Below are 18,806 nucleotides of genomic sequence, written 5' to 3'. Positions count from 1 at the left end.
TCCACTGCCCATCTGTAGAATGGAATAGATAATGGGTGTTTCCAGTCATTGTCTGGGTCCCGAGGGCAGGTTAGAGTTGTGCATTTTGTGAATCATGAGCCTGCCTCTCAAACACTGAGCTTCTGAGTGCCTTCCAGGCAGTCCACGTTGACAGGTAATGCTTGACAGGCTCTTCCTCAAGGGTGGAGGATAGAGGGCAGCTGTTCCTGGCAGCCTGCGGGTAGGACCTGCCAGATCCCCCTGGCCCCACCCAGCAGTGTTCCAGTCTCTGAAGTCAATCAGTCCTGCTGCTGACTTCATCAGGGAGGAAGCTTGGGAAGATAAGCAGTCAGGCCCTAGTGTAAACAAGAGCAGGGGCTCCTGGGAAGGGAGGGGCTCAGAGCCCAGAAAGGACTAAATTGGAAGGTGCTGCAGGTGGCGGAAGATTCGGAAGATTCCTTCTGCGGTGACCCAGTGGGAGGGACACTCATGTTTAGAGGCAATGTGTGGGACTGAACAGGACCTCAGGAACCAGGCAGCCCATGTGTGAGAGAGAACACCCCCAGGAGAGGGTGCTGGCCACAGCTGGTCCGGTGCCCAGATTTACACGACCCAGCGGATCAGGTCAAAAGTTGAATGTTTCCAATTGTAGACTGCTCTTATGACAGGGGCCTGGGGGCAGGAAGTGTCTGGCTCAGGAGCGTCCCAGGCTCCTTGGGCTGAGCCTATGTCCCTTGTCTTCCTAGTTACCCAGGACCCCTCTAAACCTGAAGCCAGCTGGGGCATCACTGGCTATGGCGAGCCAGGCATAGACAAAGTTCTGTGACGAAGTGGCTGTGGGTAAGAACTTCCCAAATAGACACGTAAGAAGGTGTTTGGATCAGGGCCCAGCAAAGGAAGAATATTACCAGTCAGGGAAGAGGGGAGCCAGGGAGCTTGGGAAGCCAACAGGGGAGCTGGCTGTGTATCCCAGTGTAGAGACCCACTACCCAGGGCTGAGCCAGGCTGTGTGGGTGTCTCCAAGCCTCCTCAGCTGCTCTATCATCTGCTTTCACACCCAAAAACTGATGAGCCCCAGGGAATTCACAGGCAACGGGGTCCTAACAGCTGCTCCGAACACAGCAGCCTCCTTCCTTCCACCCCCAGGGTTGTGCTCATTATAGCCCACAGCCTGGAGGGTCAGAGCCCATTCATACGTTCATTCCGTTCCTGTCTTCCCAGAACACAGCCCTCTTTAGGCTGTCCTCCCACAGGCCGAGGCTCCCCAGCCAGTCCTGGACCTGCAGCTACCCAGGCTGGCAGTGTAATAAACTAGTTGGCCAGGGCCACTACAGAGCCACCAGGTTCAACACCTGCCACTGCTTCCTGATTCTGGGTCACAGGGGCTGGAAGGCTAAGACCAAGGTTCCAACTCCTGATATCTGATATCTCCTGAGGCCTGCAGTTGGCCATTCCTCTAGTACTTTTAATAGTTCGTGTTCTGTGTACACAGCCCTGGCCTCTGTGTTCAAATCTCCCCTGTACTAAGCACACCACTCAAACTGGATTAAACCCACCCTAATGGTTTAGCTTGTTTGTACACATGTTCGTATGTGTGTTCACATGTGTGTAAGTGCACATATGTGGGTGTATGTGTTTGGAGGTTAAGTGCAGCCCTCTGTCCAGAGACTAAGCTATTGTCCCATCCCCTAAAAACCTCATTTAATTGCCTCTTTAAAGGTCCTGTCTTCAAATAAGTCATTATCTATGGCACACAAACACGGCGCTTCAGAATTCGAATAGAGGGTACACTTCAGCCCACAGCAGCCACTGGGGAACCCCGGGTCTCACTAGTGGGCTGTAAGTCCACAAAGGGAACCCTCTTCAGGTTCTCTAGCTCTCTGTGGTCCGCGTGGCTGTGTCTTCCTAGAAGGAGCTCCTGTAGGGCTAGGCTGAGGTTAAGTCCTCTTGGGAACTCTGTCTGGCTACAGAATTCTGAGGTCAGTGTGGACATTTATAAAAACACTGAATGATTTTCCGGGCACGGTGGCGCACACCTTTTAATCTCAGCACTGGGGAGGCAGAGGCAGGCGGGTCTCTGTGAGTTTGAGGCCAGTCTGGTCTACAAAATGAGTTCCAGGACAGCCATGGCTGTTATACAGAGAAATCCTGTCTCTAAAAAACAAAAACCAAGCTGGGCGGTGGTGGCGCACGCCTTTAATCCCAGCACTTGGGAGGCAGAGGCAGGCGGATCTCTGAGTTCGAGGCCAGCCTGGTCTACAAGAGCTAGTTCCAGGACAAGCTCTAGAAACTACAGGGAAAACCTGTCTCGAAAAACAAACAAAAAAAACCCCAAAAAACCAGTAACATCAAAAATAAATAAACCACTGCATGATTAAATGTGAAGGGTCAGGAAGTCTAGAAGAAGAGGCCAGGATTCTAGAGTCCTTAGCCCCTTCTGCCCTGGCCTTCCCTTACGTGTGACAGTGGTGGCATCATTTACCTAGCAATGACACCAGGCTTCTGAAGAAGTTTCCTGTCCATTCTCCAAGCCTCCTCACAACAGCTGTGGAAAGAAAGAGCTGGAGCAACCCTTGCTACAACCACTGAGCTTGATCAGGCCCAGCTTGCTTTCAAGGGTGGGGCTAGGATTCTGCCTGGGCCTAAACAACACTGCAGGGCTGTCCTGGAGCCTAGAACTGGGCTGGGCTTTCAGGAAGCAGGTGATTCATGGCTGTTACTGCCCTGCAGATGGACACAGGGCACTGACAACTGGTACCAGGCACAGCAGTGAAGCAAAGTGGCCTTGGCTAGCTATGCTTCAGTCTGCAGCAGCAGGCAACCTGAGGGGGAGGAAGGTGGCTCTCCAGCCTTCTTGAAGGCTGACCCTGCAGTGAGGCTTGGCTTTGTCACGTCATCTAAGCAGACTCTTCACTGGTCACATGCGAATAGATGCCATCATGTAACCAATATTTGATTAATAACATTATGTGTAGGGACTATTTTAGACACTGGAGACAGTCAGGGACAAGCCCATATGCCGATGGAATTTTCACAGACAGGGGTGGACAAGCATTGAGGGCAGTGCTGAATACTGCCCTGCTGTACCTTGGGACCCTTTAGCTGGGGGAAAGGAGGAGTCCAGGAAGAACCTCCCCAAGGCAGTTTGTCCCTTGTTAAGCTGCATCAGGAATAGCAACTCAGGTTCCTTGGGCCTGTTAGGGAGGGAAGAGTCAGGTGACTGACACGAAGACTCCATCCCCCTGTCTCTCTGGTGGCTGTAGACCCACATCCATCCACAGATTCAGCTTCCACGCCCTTGGAAGGTAGCCCTCTTACTCCTTGTCCTCTCGCCTTCCCTTCCCTGCTGGGGCCAGCCTGCAGGACTCTTCCCAGCCGCCAGGAGACCAGGACCTAAAAAGAGACGGATGCCCAAGGTCACATCGCTCGTGGGCGCACGTAGGCAATTCCAAGGCCTCCCACCGCCAGCACACGACCTCCTGGGCAGCAATTCTGCGCTGCTGGGGACTCCGCCTGTCAATACAGCCCTCCCCCGCCCGTCGCGCGTACAGACCCAGCAGCGCCCAGGAGCAGCGAGAGCCACAGCCTCGCGACGTTCAGCGCACCCGGCCGCTTCGACCGCCCTCCCCACACTCAGGCCCCTCAGTCCCCTCCTTTGACTCCTCACGTTTCTTCTTCGCCCTTCTCTACTCCCCAGCTTAGGCTCCTGCTCCTTCTCTGGTCCCAAGTCCAGCGTCTCGAGTCCTCACTCTGGTCGCCTCCTCCCGGGTCCCCACACCCCGCCCCGGGTCCCCGCCGCCCTCTCTGCGTACCGGGTGACGCAGCGCCGCCTCCCCGCGACACTGCCGGGCTGACTGCAGGGGCCGCTAACGGTCCCGCGCCCCCCGGCGTCCGCGCGCCCCGCGCCCGGCGGACGAGGCCGCGCCGGCGGCGATGGGCGCGATGGGGGCGGCGGAGCCGCTGCAGTCGGTGCTGTGGGTGAAGCAGGAGCGCTGCGCCGTCAGCCTGGAGCCCGCGCGGGCGCTGCTACGCTGGTGGCGGAGCCCGGGGACCGAGCCCTCCGCGCCCGATGCTGGTAAGTGTGGCGGTCCGGGGCTGGTGGGGCCGGCGCTGCATCCACTCCGGGGCCTGCGCAGGCGGAGCGCTTTGGGAAGGCCGGGGTTGGGTGGACACGGTAGGGAGGAAGAGACCTGGGGCACTGGGAGAGGTGGCCAGGGCACCCGAAGCGCGGGGGATTCGAGGTGCAGGGCCCTGGTGCCGAGCGGTCTGAGAATTCCGCGGCCGCTGGCGGGGAACCGTCCCGGCGCTGAGGGCCCAGACATTCCAGGAACTGGGATGACAAAGCCTCTGGAGGTGCTGGAGGGGGAGGGGAAGAGCGGGCGTCCGCAACCCCCAGCGCATCCATGGGATCCCAGGGGAAGTCTGTTGCTGGTGCTGTCGTCGGGATGCTCAGGCACACCTGGACAGGACTAGTGTCTTATTCCCCCTTCCTTTAATACAGTGAACCTAAGTACAGGAGAAGCCCAGAGGAGCCCTGACAGGGACTTCCTGTGATTAGATAGTTGAGCAAGGGGCTCTCTCTGACTGACTTTCTGTTGGGGTATGCACCCTGCTCAGAGGCCCTCAGGACTGATAGAAGAGTAGCTTAGGTAAACATGAAAAAGATGCAATCCACCCGCAGTGGCTGAGATGGTGGTACAAGGACACTGGAACCTCTCTCTCCAGACTTTGCTGCAGGTTTGTTTGACTGGCAGAGGTTTATAAAGATGTCATTCAGTCCTCCTTAAATGGAGGATTACAAAAGATTGTGTGTGGGCACCAGGGGTGGGGGCCCCCAGGGGTGGACTTGTGGCTGTATTCAGTTTCATTCATTCATTGCTTTTTGTTTGTTTTTGGTTTTCCTTATATGGTTCAGGTCAGCCTCAGACTGAGATCACCGATGCCACCGAGCCCAACTTTAGTTTGTTTTCTCTCTCCCTTTTTCTTTGCTGGGGACGATGGAATCCAAGGCCTGGGGTTTGCTAAACACAGGCTCTACCAACAAACAGCAAACGTGGCCGGCAAGCTTTCTTGTGTGCCCTGCCTGCTAAGGATGGGCCTCGGGATCTTAGCCTGGGCTCAGCACATATGAAATCTCTGGTGCAATGGAGAGGGCGCATTTTCCGTTTAAGGAGGCACAGAGGGACACATGGGGACAAATGTGTCTGATAGACTTGGATCCTGAGAATTAGGTCTCGAGGATAGTCTCTGACCAGTACAGGGTGGGCTAAGCAGGCCTCACTTATATGGTGGCATTTGCCCAGAGTGCTGCTGTACCATGGTGGGGGAGGGGGGCTGAAGGAGGCAGGAAGAACCTTAAGACTTGGGTGTGTCAGGGTCAAGGTGGATGGGGGAACAGCTGAAGAATAGGGTCTAGGACTCCTGCGGCCTGGCAGGCTGAGGTGAGCACTGGCCTTTATTGTGGGGGTAAAGGGAACCCCTGCAAGGTGGGATCCAGCTTAACTTTTTACAAAGACTTGGTGATCTCTTCTGGGGGGACAAAGAGAGGAGAGACAGAGCAGAGTGGAAGGGCAGTGGACCCAGTCTGGGTGGAGATGGTGGAGGTAGACAGGGTTGAGTGTAGGGGGATTGCCTGTCACATTTCAAAAGTACCTGTGGGAGATGCATGGATTTTTCTATTAATAAATCGTTGAGAGTGGGAGTGGTGGGAGTCAGGACTCCCTGCTGGACATTCTGAGTTTGGGGTGTCAATCATTCATTCACTCATTCAACCCAGAATGGCTTTTTGGTATCCTGTGGGTAGCTGTAAGTACTCTGACGTTGTGCCGCAAGGCTCTGCAGACTTAGCTGAAGGTAGGTAGGGCTAAGGTGACCTCAGACTGGTGACTAACCTGGCTTCTGGCCTTGGGATCAAAGCAGCATTGTCTTCTAAGTCCCTTTCTGTGGCCCAGTGCCTGGGACATGCTTACCCTGAAGTCTTCCTAGGTGCCCCTGGCGCTGCCTCTCAGAGCCACTTCTTTCTTGTTCTCTGACTTTACCACTGTTCTGAATTCCAGGTAACCCTCCAGGGCCTAGAGTCTAGGCTCAGATAAGAATGCTGTGGCTTTGCGTGCTCGTGCTCGGTGTGTGGGAGCTGCTGGTCCCTGCTCTGTGCTGTGCATACCAAATGGGCTCCGAGGTGGAGTTCTACTGGCCCAGCTGGGACTTGAAGCTGAGCAAACTCAATTCCACAAGACAGCCCTGCCTCTTTGGGGGCTGGGAGGCCAGGAAGGCACAAGGCACGGACATGGCCCGCCTCCCTTCATGAGCTGTGGGGTGGGACATCCTCCACTGCCTGTTGTCAACGTTGGCACAGTTGTGGTTTTTGGTGCTCACATTCTAGGTTTGGTTTGCTGGCAGCATCTACTTTTAGCCGACTTGTTTTTGCTGGCAGGTGGCTTCCCCAGCTGGCCAGCTCTGTGGAGTTAGTATTGCGTCATCCCTGTGAAGTGTGTAGCGACTTTTGTGTAGGCTCATCCAGAGCCATCTGAAAGCAGCTCAACAGCCCCGTCCACTCTAGGACTGGCTGTGAGGGACCAGTTGGTAGCCTGCCCCAGAAAGTACCCTGCTCGCTTCCCCTTCCCTGGTACTCTCCACCTATATGTGAATATAAAAACAAGTTGGCAAACTCTAGTTTAGGAGGGAGAGGGGAAGGGAGAGCCAAAATGCCTCCTCCCAACACCCCCCTTCCCGTTTTTAACTCCCCAAAGAATTAGGCCTACTTTATAGAGTAAGGTGAGTTTGAAGTCTCTGGAGTCAGGAGAGCAGGGCTATGAGCAGGTCATGGCACATTTAATTCAGTTAGCCAGTGGCACTTTCAACCTGCCACTCCCCCAGGTGTGTCTGGACACACCTGAATTGCCTGGGCCGGGAACCGTGGGCAAAGGATTGTGCAAAAACAGATTGTAGGACCCGTGAGAGGCTGGCAGCCCTGGAACTCCAGGATAGCCCTCAGGGACGCTGTGCGCCCTGCTGAGCATTTTCGTTTATTCCTTCATTCTCTCCTGCTTTAGACATGAGAACTGGAAGGTTTGTTCCCTAGGTGCCTGGCGCACAGCAGGAGCAGCCTCTGAACCCAGGCACACACTCTCTCTGGGGCGGGTGTCACACAGCGCGCTGCCAAGTGCCCAGCAACAGAGATAAGGACCCAATCTTGGGAGGGGGAGATCACACGGGAGGAAGCTGAGCCAGCAAGCACTTCTTCAGACCGCAGCCTGTGCCTGTGCGGAAGTGGGGCAGACTAAAAACAGGAAATGAGGGGGGGTTTCTCCAAGTGGGTCACTAGTTGAACTTGAGGCAGCCTGGAGTGATGTCTGGGCTTCCCCTCCCCCAGGGCTGCAGTAAGGCACACTATCAAGTCTGCATTGGTAGGGGCTGTGTGTCTGTGTGTGCTGAGGGCTCAAGGGCGACATTGGGACCACTGCCTGGGCTCCCCCTTTGCAGGGAAAACCTCCCTTATCTCCTACCAGCCTCTGCCAGCCTCCACTTGGGTGCCGCAGTGAGTTCATGGGCAAGTCACTGCTGTCTTTGCCTACATCTTCATCACCACCATCAAATAAGTCATGGGACTGTAGAGTGCTTGCCTAGCAGATACCAGGCCCTAGGATGGGTCAGCAGCTCCCGCTTTCAAAAAAAAAAAAAAAGTGCTGATTTAATAAAACCTTGAAAGCAGGGACTGGAGACATGGCTCATTAGTTAGGAGTGTGTACTGCTCTTGCAGGGCACCTGAGTTTGATTCCTAGAAACCACATCTAGGTAGCTCACAACCACCTGTAACTACAGCGCCAGCGGGATCCAGTGCTTCTAGCTTCAGTGGGCGCCTGTTCTCAGCTGCATTGACTCTCCCACACACAGACATAATTTTGGAAGAAAAAAATAAATCTTGTAAAAAAATCTAGAAAGCAGAAAAATTACTATCATGCATACAAAGCACTTAATGCTCGGTGTGATTGCGTATGCAAATACGCACGAGACGGGGGGGGGTGGTATGGGGGGGAGCTAGGTAAATAACTGCAGCCTGTTTTCCATATTATCTTACTGTTGTGAAACAAGGGTATTTTCTAAAAGAGCAGCTTCACCGAGATCTGCCTCTCCTGCAATAAAATCCTCATATTTTAAGGGCACAGTTCGACGTGTTTTGATAACTCTGCACCTGTGTAAACACAGCCAAGATAGGGCACAGGAGCCGCAGCCCAGAACCTCTTCCTCCCCCTGTGCTGTTCTGAGGTAGCTCTCTGCCCAGCTGTCTCCAAGGGATGGCTTTCACTCTGCAAGTGGTTAATAGAAACACAATCACACACAGCTCCCATCTCTCCTTACTGGTTTTATTTTTCATTTAATTAATTAACTTATTATTATTATTATTATTATTTTAGTTTTTCGATACAAGGTTTCTCTGTAGCTTTGGGGCCTGTTCTGGCACTAACTCTTGTAGAACAGGCTGGCTCGAACTCACAGAGATCCACCTGCCTCTGCCTCTCAAGTGCTGGGATTAAAGAAGTGCACCACCACTGCCTGGCTTTATTTTTGCTTTTTTTCAAGACAGGGTTTCTCTGTGTAGCAGTCCTGGCTGTATACTGGAATTCACTTTGTAGACCAGGCTGGCCTTGAACTCACAAAGATCTGCCTGCCTTTGCCTCCCGAGTGCTGGGATTAAAGGCACATACCACCACTGCCTGGCTCCATAACTGTAATTACTTCTTTTGGCTTAAATAGTTTGTGTGTGTGTGTGTGTGTGTGTTCACATGCATGCATACACATAGTTTACATGTTGCCGACTTCTTGGACTTGTTTCTGTCTTTGGCTGTCTGTGTGAGTAAGCATTCTGGGATCCTTTGGGGTCATCTGCTTTCCTTTCTCTTGTGTGCAACTTTAAAGGAACAAGTAGAATCAAGCCAGATGTAGGAAAAGGACTGTGTCGAGATATGTTTTTTTTTTTATAAATTTGTTTTATTATGTGAAAAGTCACTACTACACTTTTGTTGTTGCTGTTTTGAGATTAGGTCTTACTTTACAGCCATCAGCCTCCCAAATTCTGGAAGTAGAGGCATGAACCCTATTGGGCTCGCTAATACCCTTGTAAATGACTATTTGGAGGGAGTTTCTTAAAGTTAGTAAGAGGGATTCCAGATGATTGTATAAAACAAATTCTTACAAGAAACCCAAGATGCTGTGGATGGGGGCAGGCCTTCCTAGCCTAAATGGAAACAGGAAAGGCTAAACTATGTGACTACATGAACACTGTAAGATGTCAGGCAGTGGTGGCGCACGCCTTTAATCCCAGCACTCGGGAGGCAGATCTCTGAGTTCAAGGCCAATCTGGTCTACAGAGTGAGTTCCAGGACAGCCAGGACTACACACAGAGAAACCCTGTTTTGAAAAACCAACCGACCAATCATATAAACAAAAAACTTCGGTAAGATACCAAAACTAAGAAAAAGGTGTGTGTATGTGTGTGCCCGCAATAAAAATGATGGCAAAGCTTAAAAAGTTAAAAAGCTTTAAGCATCCGTGAAAATTAAAGTCAGGTCTCATATCCATAATCAGGTACATATCTATAATCCTAGCACTTGGGAGGGAAAGGGATGACCACCGGGGCCAACTTGGACTCTACAGTGAGGCCCTGTTTCAAAACAAAATGAAATTGGAAGGAAAGTGGAGCCAGGCATGGAAATGCACACCTATAATCCCAGCACTTGAGAGATGGAGGCAGGAGGACATGAGTTCAAAGCCACCTGGGGTTACATAGTGAGATCTTGTCTCCAAAAATATTGAAAGACAAAGACATAAACAAAAATATTGAAAGAGTAGATGATAGACATCTAGGTGACTGATAAATTATCAATAGAGATATGGTAGAAAGATAGATGGTAGATAATTGATAGACATATTAATAAAAAGATAACTGATAGATAATTAAGTTATTGATAGACAAGTAAACAATAGATTATTGATAGGTGGGTAGATGATAAATGAAAGATAAATGAATAGATGATTGGCAGATAGATGCCATTCATGGAAACAGAGGCCTGAGTGGAGGCCATGCACCTGAGAGGATGCCACAGGGATGCTGTCCCCAGTCTGTGGACTGGGAGGTTGAGCTGCAGAGCATCCCTGCTGCAGGTGCTTCAGGAACCCCAGTGAGAGGACCAGAGCAGTAACTGCTCTGCTGTTTTGGGAAAGCAATCTCAATAGCTTGAAAATAGGAAAATTATTTTCTTTGACTCAGCATCTAATTGTTTCTTCCTTTCTCAGTGCTGAAGGTGGAACCTAGGGCCTCACACATGCTAAGTGCCTGCTTTGCTAACAAAGCACACTCCACTGTCCACGCCCTCAATTCCATTTTTGACTATGTATTCTAAGGAAACCAAACATTATTTTGTAGGGTGCTCCTTACTCTTGAAGATACAATGTCTGGCCGGGCGGTGGTGGCGCACACCTTTAATCCCAGCACTCGGGAGGCAGAGGCAGGCGGATCTCTGAGTTCGAGGCCAGCCTGGTCTACAAGAGCTAGTTCCAGGACAGGCTCTAGAAACTACAGGGAAACCCTGTCTCGAAAAACCAAAAAAAAAAAAAAAAAAAAAAAAAAAAAGATACAATGTCTGTGTTTGTTGAGACCTTGCTGATATTTTTCCTTTACATTTCCCCAACCTGCCCTCAATCTTGTCAGCCCTCTCCTTCTCTCCAGCAATTTTTTTAACACCGATCCTTTAGTCCTTTTCTTTGGCAGCTGCCACCTGTCCAGTGCTTCTGTCCAGATCTGCCCCTGAGCTGTTAGCTTGAGACCCTCATCTTGGACCTTTTCTTCCATTTTTCAGCCCCTGTAGGTCTTGAAGGACATGGTAGGCCACACTCTAAGTGGCTAGACCTGCCAGTGTTTTCTGTGGGCCCCATAAATCTTGGTCATGGAGCCCACCCCCAGTACTGTTGGCACAGGTGCTGTGGTGTGGAAGCGCCTAGTGTGTGGAGCCAGTTCTCATCATAGGAGCAAGTCCGTTATGTTTGGACAGCTTGACTGCGTCTACCCATCTGGGGACATGAGGAAGGCTGCCAGAGCTTTGACACTCTTGTTGGTTTAGCCTCTTACAGTGACTCCAGGCGTCATGTGGCCTCCATGTTGCCAGCTACAGGAAAGAGCTGCCTCTGCTCTCTTAAGATTTGGTTCCAACTGTCAAACTGGAGACAGCCACCATTTCACACCACACAGAGGCCCGTGAGCTGGCTGCTTTTGTGTTGGGCTCTCTGTGTGTCAGTTTTCCCTGGTCTCACACCTCCTCTCTGTTTTCACCGAGTCCAGTTCTGTTCTTTTGGCCACAAAACGGTTCAGACAGCTGCTGCCTACAAGTTCATTGTCCTCCGACCTCTGACCTTGGCCTTGGATCCTTTACATTCTGTTCTCTATCCCCCCCCCCCCCCTTGGGGCGCTCCTATGATAGATGAACCCCAGACATCAGGGTGGGAAGCTTGAAGAAACAATTCTGCCAGGTTAGTCCTGCTGGCTTGTCTGTGCTGCGGATGTTTGACACCCCTCTGTGTAACCACAGCTGCCCACCTGCCAAGGCTGCATGCCATGCACCGTCTTCTATGACAGCCCCGACCTTAGCTCACCTCCCCCAACACCTGCTCTGCAGCAGAGCCGAGCCATGGGTGACACACTGGGGTCCCTGGCTCTTCTCACTCGTGGTCCTCTCTAACCAAGGTGTTTTCCCAAGTCAGCCTTCCTCTCGCTCCAGCCCAGAGTCCTTCAGGATTCAGAATGGGCTTTGCCCTTCAGGGGGCTTTTCCTCTACTAGGCATTGTGTGTGTGTGTGTGTGTGTGTGTGTGTGTTGTCTTTTGTGGTGTGTTCCTTTCATCTCTGTCCTTCTCTGGGGCAGGCTCCGTGCCAGAGTCCACTTCTGCCTGCCTCCTCACTCCTCAGGGCCCCTCCATCCTCTGAGTAGACGCAATGTGAAGGACAGCTCACTATCCTTGCTCAGCAGTGGAGTCAGACTTCAGGCCCTTCTTCTACCAGGGGGTTTGGCCCCTGACTTGGTCCCCGATGCTCTCTCATCAGGATGGGAGATGCAGAGGTTGCCCCAGTGTTGCCATGGTAGGGTTACAGAGGTCATCATGGATGAGAAGCAGGAGAGGGAGGAGGGGGTTTTGTGCCTGTGTTGTCCACCCACCTTTCCTTCCCTCTAAAGCAGAGGTCGAGACCCCTTGGGGGGGGAGGTGCCAAACAACCCTTTCACAGGGATCACATATCAGATATCCTGCATATCAGATATATTTTTTTTTTTTGTTTTTTCGAGACAGGGTTCCCCTGTAGTTTCTAGAGCCTGTCCTGGAACTAGCTCTTGTAGACCAGGCTGGCCTCGAACTCAGAGATCCGCCTGCCTCTGCCTCCCGAGTGCTGGGATTAAAGGCGTGCGCCACCACCGCCCGGCATATCAGATATTTTTTTACGATTCATAACAGTAGCATAATTACAGTTATAAAGTAGCACTGAAATAATTTTATGGTGTGTGTGAGGAGGTCACTACAGCATGAGGAACTGTCTTAAAGGGTCACAGTGTTAGAAAGGTTGAGAACCATGCCCTAGAGGAATGTGGGTTGGAGGCCAGCCAGGTATGAGGAGGCTGAAGGGTTGTGCAAACCCTTTCACTGCCCTGGCAGGAAGGATGTTGGGGTACATTGCTGCCTATAAGGTGTCGACTGAACAGAGCTGTGCAGACTCCAGTCATGTCCCTTTATGAGGTCAGAAGCAACAGAAACAGACAGTTTACATAAAGTCAATGACATGCATTTCCTCTGAATCTGCACAGGAGATAAATGCTAATAATGTCAGCCCATGTGGGAAACAGTCTCCTTCCAGATCAGTGCAGTGACTGTGGGAGACCTTTGGATTGGAGACGTCTAGTCAGGCCGAGGCTGGGAGGGAGCATCCACACAGCCGCCTCTGCTGGTGGTTCCGTGACTCTTGAGAGCTGACCAGCCTATTAGCAGTCCTTGAATTACATAACCTATAATCATTCTGACTGCGTGCTTACGTTTTGGTAATCTAAAACAAGTTAGCAAGTGGGTGTGACCCCAGCTCTCTGAGGCTAAGAGGCTTGAAAGAGCCAGGCCCCCCGGGGACCAGCTGTGAGACCCTGTGCAATAAAAATAAAGTGTGACATTAAGGCAAGCATTGTCTAAATGGGAATAACAGAAGCTTCTTTGGCTTCGTGGGCCATCCAGTTACTTACTCAGCCACAGACACTATATCAACAAAGGGTCATGGTTGTGTGCCATTAAAGCTTTATTTGCAAAGGCAGCCAGCAGCCTGAATTGAACTGTTGGCTGTAGGCTGCCATCCCTGCCCTGTCTTTTTTTTTTTTTTCTTTTCTTTTCTTTTTAGCAAAGAAGGGCTAACAGCATGCTGTCTTGTAAAATTGTAAAAGCACTGAATCCAGACGGCTAGAAACAATTTAGCCTAAAAAACAAAAAATCCAACAACTGATGCCTAGAAAAATTGCTGCTTGGGGTTCCCTTCTAGCTGTGGCAGGTGTCTGCAAGCGGGAGGCAAGCTGGACTCAGCCCCTCCGAGGAACAGTAGTAGTGGCGGAGCCTTAAGCCCCCGTAACACCTCTTTCAGACCAGTTGGGTTCATAGATTTAAATCAGTCAATGTTTACAATCAAGATGCAAGGACACACAGGGCCAGAGTCTTCCCTGGTCTGCCTGCTGGGGTGCTGCAAGTATTTTTGTCCTGAGGGGAATGAAGCAATGTCGCCCCTCCACCTCATAAGGCCCTAATTACAAACAAGTCCACTCCACCAAAGTTCACCCTGGAGAACCAATAAGTCTGTTAGGCTTACTTACAAGGCATAGGTGACAGATGGCAGGAGTGTGGGTGATCCCCCAAAGGAGCCATTCTGGAAGGTCTGTACCCAGCATGGATAATGGCTCCCTTCCCCTTCTTCCCCTTGCCTTCCCCAGTCTATACACTCTAGCACCCCCCACCCCCAATTAGGGCGAAATTGTATATAAATGGCTGGAATCGCTGGGATGGCTCCAGTGACCCTCCCCCACCCCTCCTTCTCTGAGGAAATAGCAGATGGATTCTTGCCAGCAGCCACAGCTGATGCCATGATGGGTGTTTTGCTAGGGGAGGGGATAACACTATACAACTCAGGGACTCCTGGGAAGGTAGATAGTTGAAATATATTTTGAGGTCTCCTGGTTAGATAGATGGTTTCGACAGACTAGGAGGTAGACTCTGTTGGGCTGACAGCTAGGGAGAGGGGCCATGGCTGGGTAATAAAAGTGAAGGATTTCCAAAATGACTAGCTTCTTCCTCACCCTCCTGACTTGAAACCAAAGTCTGCAGCTTAAAACAAAACAAAACAAAACACTCTATAGGCTTTTGTCTCACAGCAGAAGGCCTCCTGCTTACAGACCGGCTCAACAAGTTCAAGGCCTGCTCAGGACACATCGCCTGCCCAATAGTTCTGGGCCAACCAACTAGCCCGGCTTTCTTCAAACAGACCAAGCCTAAAGTAGGGGAGGAAAACCCTTCAAAGGCTTTAAAACCCCAGCCCTGGAGAAGAGATTGGATTTGGGGCAGCAGAGGGTGTTTCTCTGTGTGTATCTGTTGTGTGTGTGTGTCTCCACCCCCAGTAATTGCTGACCTTCCACTGCTGATTCTGTCTAGGGTGCTTGAGGTTTCTCTGCTGTTGCCTGTTCTGCTTGAAGGTTTTCCTGACTTTTAAATCTTTAAGTGGCCGAGAAAATGAACCCGATCAAGACTTCTAGATTGTATCAGTTTTGGTGTATGTTTTGCTAGCTCTCAGGAAGGATGTACCTCACCGCCTTTAGAGGACTGTCCTTGTCCTTGAAGCGTGACGGCAACGCTGAGTTCTGCACACTGCTCTCTGCTTTCCACTCCAGTGTTCTGTTGTTGTGTGTGGGGGACAGCTAGAATTTTATTTATTTCTCCATCAGTTCTACTGGTTTTCACCATCCACATTCTACAGCTGTTTTTAATGCACACACAGAGACTTGCCACATCTCTTCTTTATACAATGGGCCCTCCATCTCTGGAGTTTCTTTGGTTTGAAGTCTATCTGGTATTAGCATGCCTACTCCTATTGCGAGAAATCCATGGATGCTTCAGAAGAAAACTTATTTATTAAGGAATGAAATAGGGAACACACACACTCACAGATACAGTGGGAGAAGCGAAGCCCCTGCCTCTTCATCCACCATGGAAGGATGGAGAAAGCTCTGAACCAGTTCACTGACTGGCACGGAAGAAGCCCTCCACCCTCTCACCCCCATCCCCACCTCCATTCTTATCCTTTCCCGTAGCAGAGAAAGCCATGCCCATGTTAGGTAACCTTCAAATGTCATTGACTGAACGGGTCAAGCTCCCACAACAACCCCTGCTTTCTTTGTATGAGTGGGTATGATTACAGTGTTTCTAGCTTCCCTTCTTAGGTGCTTACATCTTGAAGCACAGCACAGCTGGCTTGATTGGAAAGGGAGGGCTAGCCTTTTCAGTGGGGCATGGTGGTTCTCGTTCATGGCTCTGCCTGTCCTGAGAGGACACCCCTGCCCTGCCCTGTGGCTGTAGGGGGCTGGCTTGTATTGACCTTCTTTTCTTTCTTTCTTGAGATAGGGTTTCTCTGTGTAACCAACCACCTTGGCTGGCCTCGAACTCACAGAGATCCACCTGCCTCTACCTCCTGAGTGCTGGAATTAAAGGCATGTGCTGCCACGCCACGCCCTGCCTGGCACGTGGTGACATTCTTGCCTGTACACACTGACATTTCTGGCTGGTTTCTTCCACTCCAGATCAGAGCTGTTTGGTTCAAAAGGAAATCATGGGTCCCTTTCCTGCCCTCAAACCCTGGGCAGCTGCCTTGTCCCTCTGCCTCTCTGAACCTTCTGTGGGTTCCATATCTGATAGCCAAGAGGGAAGAGCAAGGGAAGAGCACAGCCAGTTAGTCCATCTCAGGAGTCAAAGGTGCCTGTGTTTTCCGAAGAGACTGTTCCTACTGACCCAGTTCTTGGACCCGCCTCTCCTCATTGTTCCATATTCTGTCCCGCCGAGCTCAGCTCACAGCTTTAGCTTCAGACACAAAGCTTTTCCGCTCTGTATTGGCTCTCTCCTGAGAGCTTGCCTCTGTGCACCTGACTCAAAGACTTCAGGCGTGCCTCAGCAGGCGGGAGGCCCACAGCCACCTCAGAGCTTCCATTTGGTGACTCCTGTGTCTAGGTCCCTTTGTTGTCTGTTGTCAGCTCTCTTGATGATGCAACAGGCGGAGTTTGCATCAGCGTGGAAAAGCCCAGCAGGAAGGGATCAGACAGACTGGCCACTCTCAAAAGAGAATTGTTACTCAGAGAGGCCGGACCTGTGTGGTACGTCTGCATTCCCTGAGGCCTGTGTGCAGAGTACTTACCCACAGTTTCAATGGAGGTCAGGTATTCACGGGGCAAATGCAGTGGAGTGGCCTGTTGCCAGGGAAATTTGACTGCCGTCTAATTGCAGGGTAGTGAGACCTGGTCCCCATCCAGCTCTCTTGGACGCCCTTGTTGCTCAGGTGTCAGGGGTGCATGCAGGCCAAGGTGCTTAGAGCTACTTCACACATGTTTTCTGTGGGGAGGTAGCCTCAGCCTTTGTATGACCTTTGCTAGAGGGCACTAGGGGTGCAGCTCTCTTGTTCCGGCTCCTCTTCTCCCACTCACAGCAGATCTCACTGGCAGTAGTTGTGACTTTGATGACAAACTTCTCATCCTCTTGTCTCCAGTTCCCCAGGCTGGGATTCCAGGTGTGTGCCACTGAATCCAGTTTGTTGTCTTGATCTCTATGCCCTGGGCGTCCCAGGTGGCCATGGGCAGCCCTACTAAGTGGCTTATTCCCATTATCTTGGCCCTTGTCTGATATGTGTGGGCTTAGATGTGTTGCACACCTGGGTGGATCACTGATGAATCTTGTTGCCCTTGAGGCGTGTGAGAAACCGATGGGCATCCAGGACACTGCTTTCTGTCATAGCTCACTGTGACCGTGGTGCACACAGACAGAACAGACCAGCAAGTGCGAGAAGCTGGTGCCTGTACGCTCCACGAGGCAAGCTGGTGACTGCAAATACTGCAGCGGGCTGTGGAGAAGACACTGGCAAATTCCCCCTATGACAAGAACCAGCAGGCCAGCCTCCCCTGCCCAGGGCAGCTGACTCTTTTCTGGAATGCGATGGCCTATGTAACAGGGCGGGCTGCACACCCACATGAGTCACCCCAGCCCGAACAGAAGGGCAGGAGAATTTGTCCATTGTCAGCAAAAGTATTCAGAGTTTTAGCCAAGATTCACTTACAGATTTGCAGTCCATGTTTGGGAAGATTTATTGAACAGGAACAGTGTTGAACTTATGACATTTTCTTATTTGAATCAGTATTTTTTTTTTAATTTTTCTTTGTTTGTTTTTCAATACAGGATTTCTCTGTGTAACCTTGGCTGTCCTGGAACTCACTCTGTGCCTTGAACTCACAGAGATCCTCCTGCCTCTGCCTCCCGAGTGCTGGGATTAAAGGTGTACACCACCACCTCCTTGCCTTGCTTGTTTTTTAATTAATTAATTAATTAATTTTTATTTTATGTGCATTGGTGGTGTGCCATGGTTGTTGGGTCCCCTGGAAATGGAGTTAACAAGACAGTTGTGAGCTGCCATGTGGGTGCTGGGAATTGAACCCGGGTCCTCTGGAAGAGCAGTCAGTATTCTTAACCACTGAGCCATCTCTCCAACTCCCCAGCGTTGTTTTACTGTCAGAAGATGAGTGGTGAATGGAAAAAGTGAACGAAGGTGCATTCAGGTTTAGCTCTGCTGTCTAGAAATGAGAAAGGGCCCAGCTTGTGTCACAGGCAGAGGCTCCTTTCATCATGGTGGAAGAACTAGGCAGGAAAGAGATAGAACAGCTCTGGGACCAGGGCAGACCGTTCTAACGTTGCTGAACTGAACTCCAAACACATGCAAACTACCTACAGATTTGTAAGATGTGCCAGGCCGGGTAAAATGGCCCGCCCTGGTGTGCTATCTAGAAGAGTGTCCTCATAAGCACAAGCCTACCTCCTTCCTAAACAGAGACCAGACCTTCGAGCCATTTGCTCCTCTTCCCAACTGGAGTAGTGTTTTGGAAAACAAAGACTCTGTGTGTGTATGCATGGGGGTTCGGGTGTGTGTGCTGTCTGCATTCGTGTGTGCATGTGAGGGAAACGTGTGTGAAGTTACGTGTGCATCTGTAGAGACCAGGGATTGACATAAAGCATCTTCCCCATTCACTCTCCAATCTTTTTTTAAAATAAAAAATTTTGTATTTATTTTCTGTGCGTGAGTGTTTTGACTGAATGTATGTATGTGTACCATGGGTTCCTGATGCCCATAGAGGCCAAAAGAAGGTGTTGGATCTCCTGGAACTATACATACAGATAAGTTTTGAACTGCCAAGTAGGTGCTGGAAATTGAATCCAGGTCCTCTGCGAGAGCAGTCAATGCTCTTAACCGCTGAGCCATCTCTCCAGCTCCCCCTCCCCATTTTATTTTGAGACAGTGTCTCTTCCTGGGAGCTGGGACTAGACTGGCTGGCTAGTGAACCCCGTGGGTCTTCCAGCCTCTACCCACCCACCCCGAGCCCTGGAGTTACAAGTATATGCCACACTAACTGGCTTTTTAAGTAAGTGCTGGGGATCGAACTTGAGTCCTTATGCTCCTACAGCAAGCACTCTGTCTACTGAACTGTCTCCTCAGACCCCTTGAAGGCAATCTTCCTCA

The 18,806-nt window shown here is 51.0% G+C and overlaps 1 protein-coding gene across 2 annotated transcripts in view; it reads left to right on the top strand.

The window, feature by feature from the left end:
• The first annotated feature begins 3,912 nt into the window (after positions 1–3,912).
• Positions 3,913–18,806, top strand: part of Cerk (ceramide kinase) — a 44,264-nt gene continuing 29,370 nt past the window's right edge. The window contains exon 1 of one of the 2 annotated variants that reach the window (XM_038343617.1): positions 3,913–4,054. In XM_038343617.1, the coding sequence (XP_038199545.1) occupies positions 3,913–4,054 (142 nt within the window). The remainder of the gene's footprint in view (positions 4,055–18,806) is intronic. The other variant, XM_038343616.1, reaches the window with a different exon arrangement.

This window comes from Arvicola amphibius, chromosome 9 (genome assembly GCF_903992535.2).
Source record: "Arvicola amphibius chromosome 9, mArvAmp1.2, whole genome shotgun sequence".
Lineage (NCBI taxonomy): Eukaryota > Metazoa > Chordata > Mammalia > Rodentia > Cricetidae > Arvicola > Arvicola amphibius.
The sequence above is the reverse complement of the archived record's forward strand: the minus strand, read 5'-3'. Positions and strand labels throughout refer to the sequence as shown.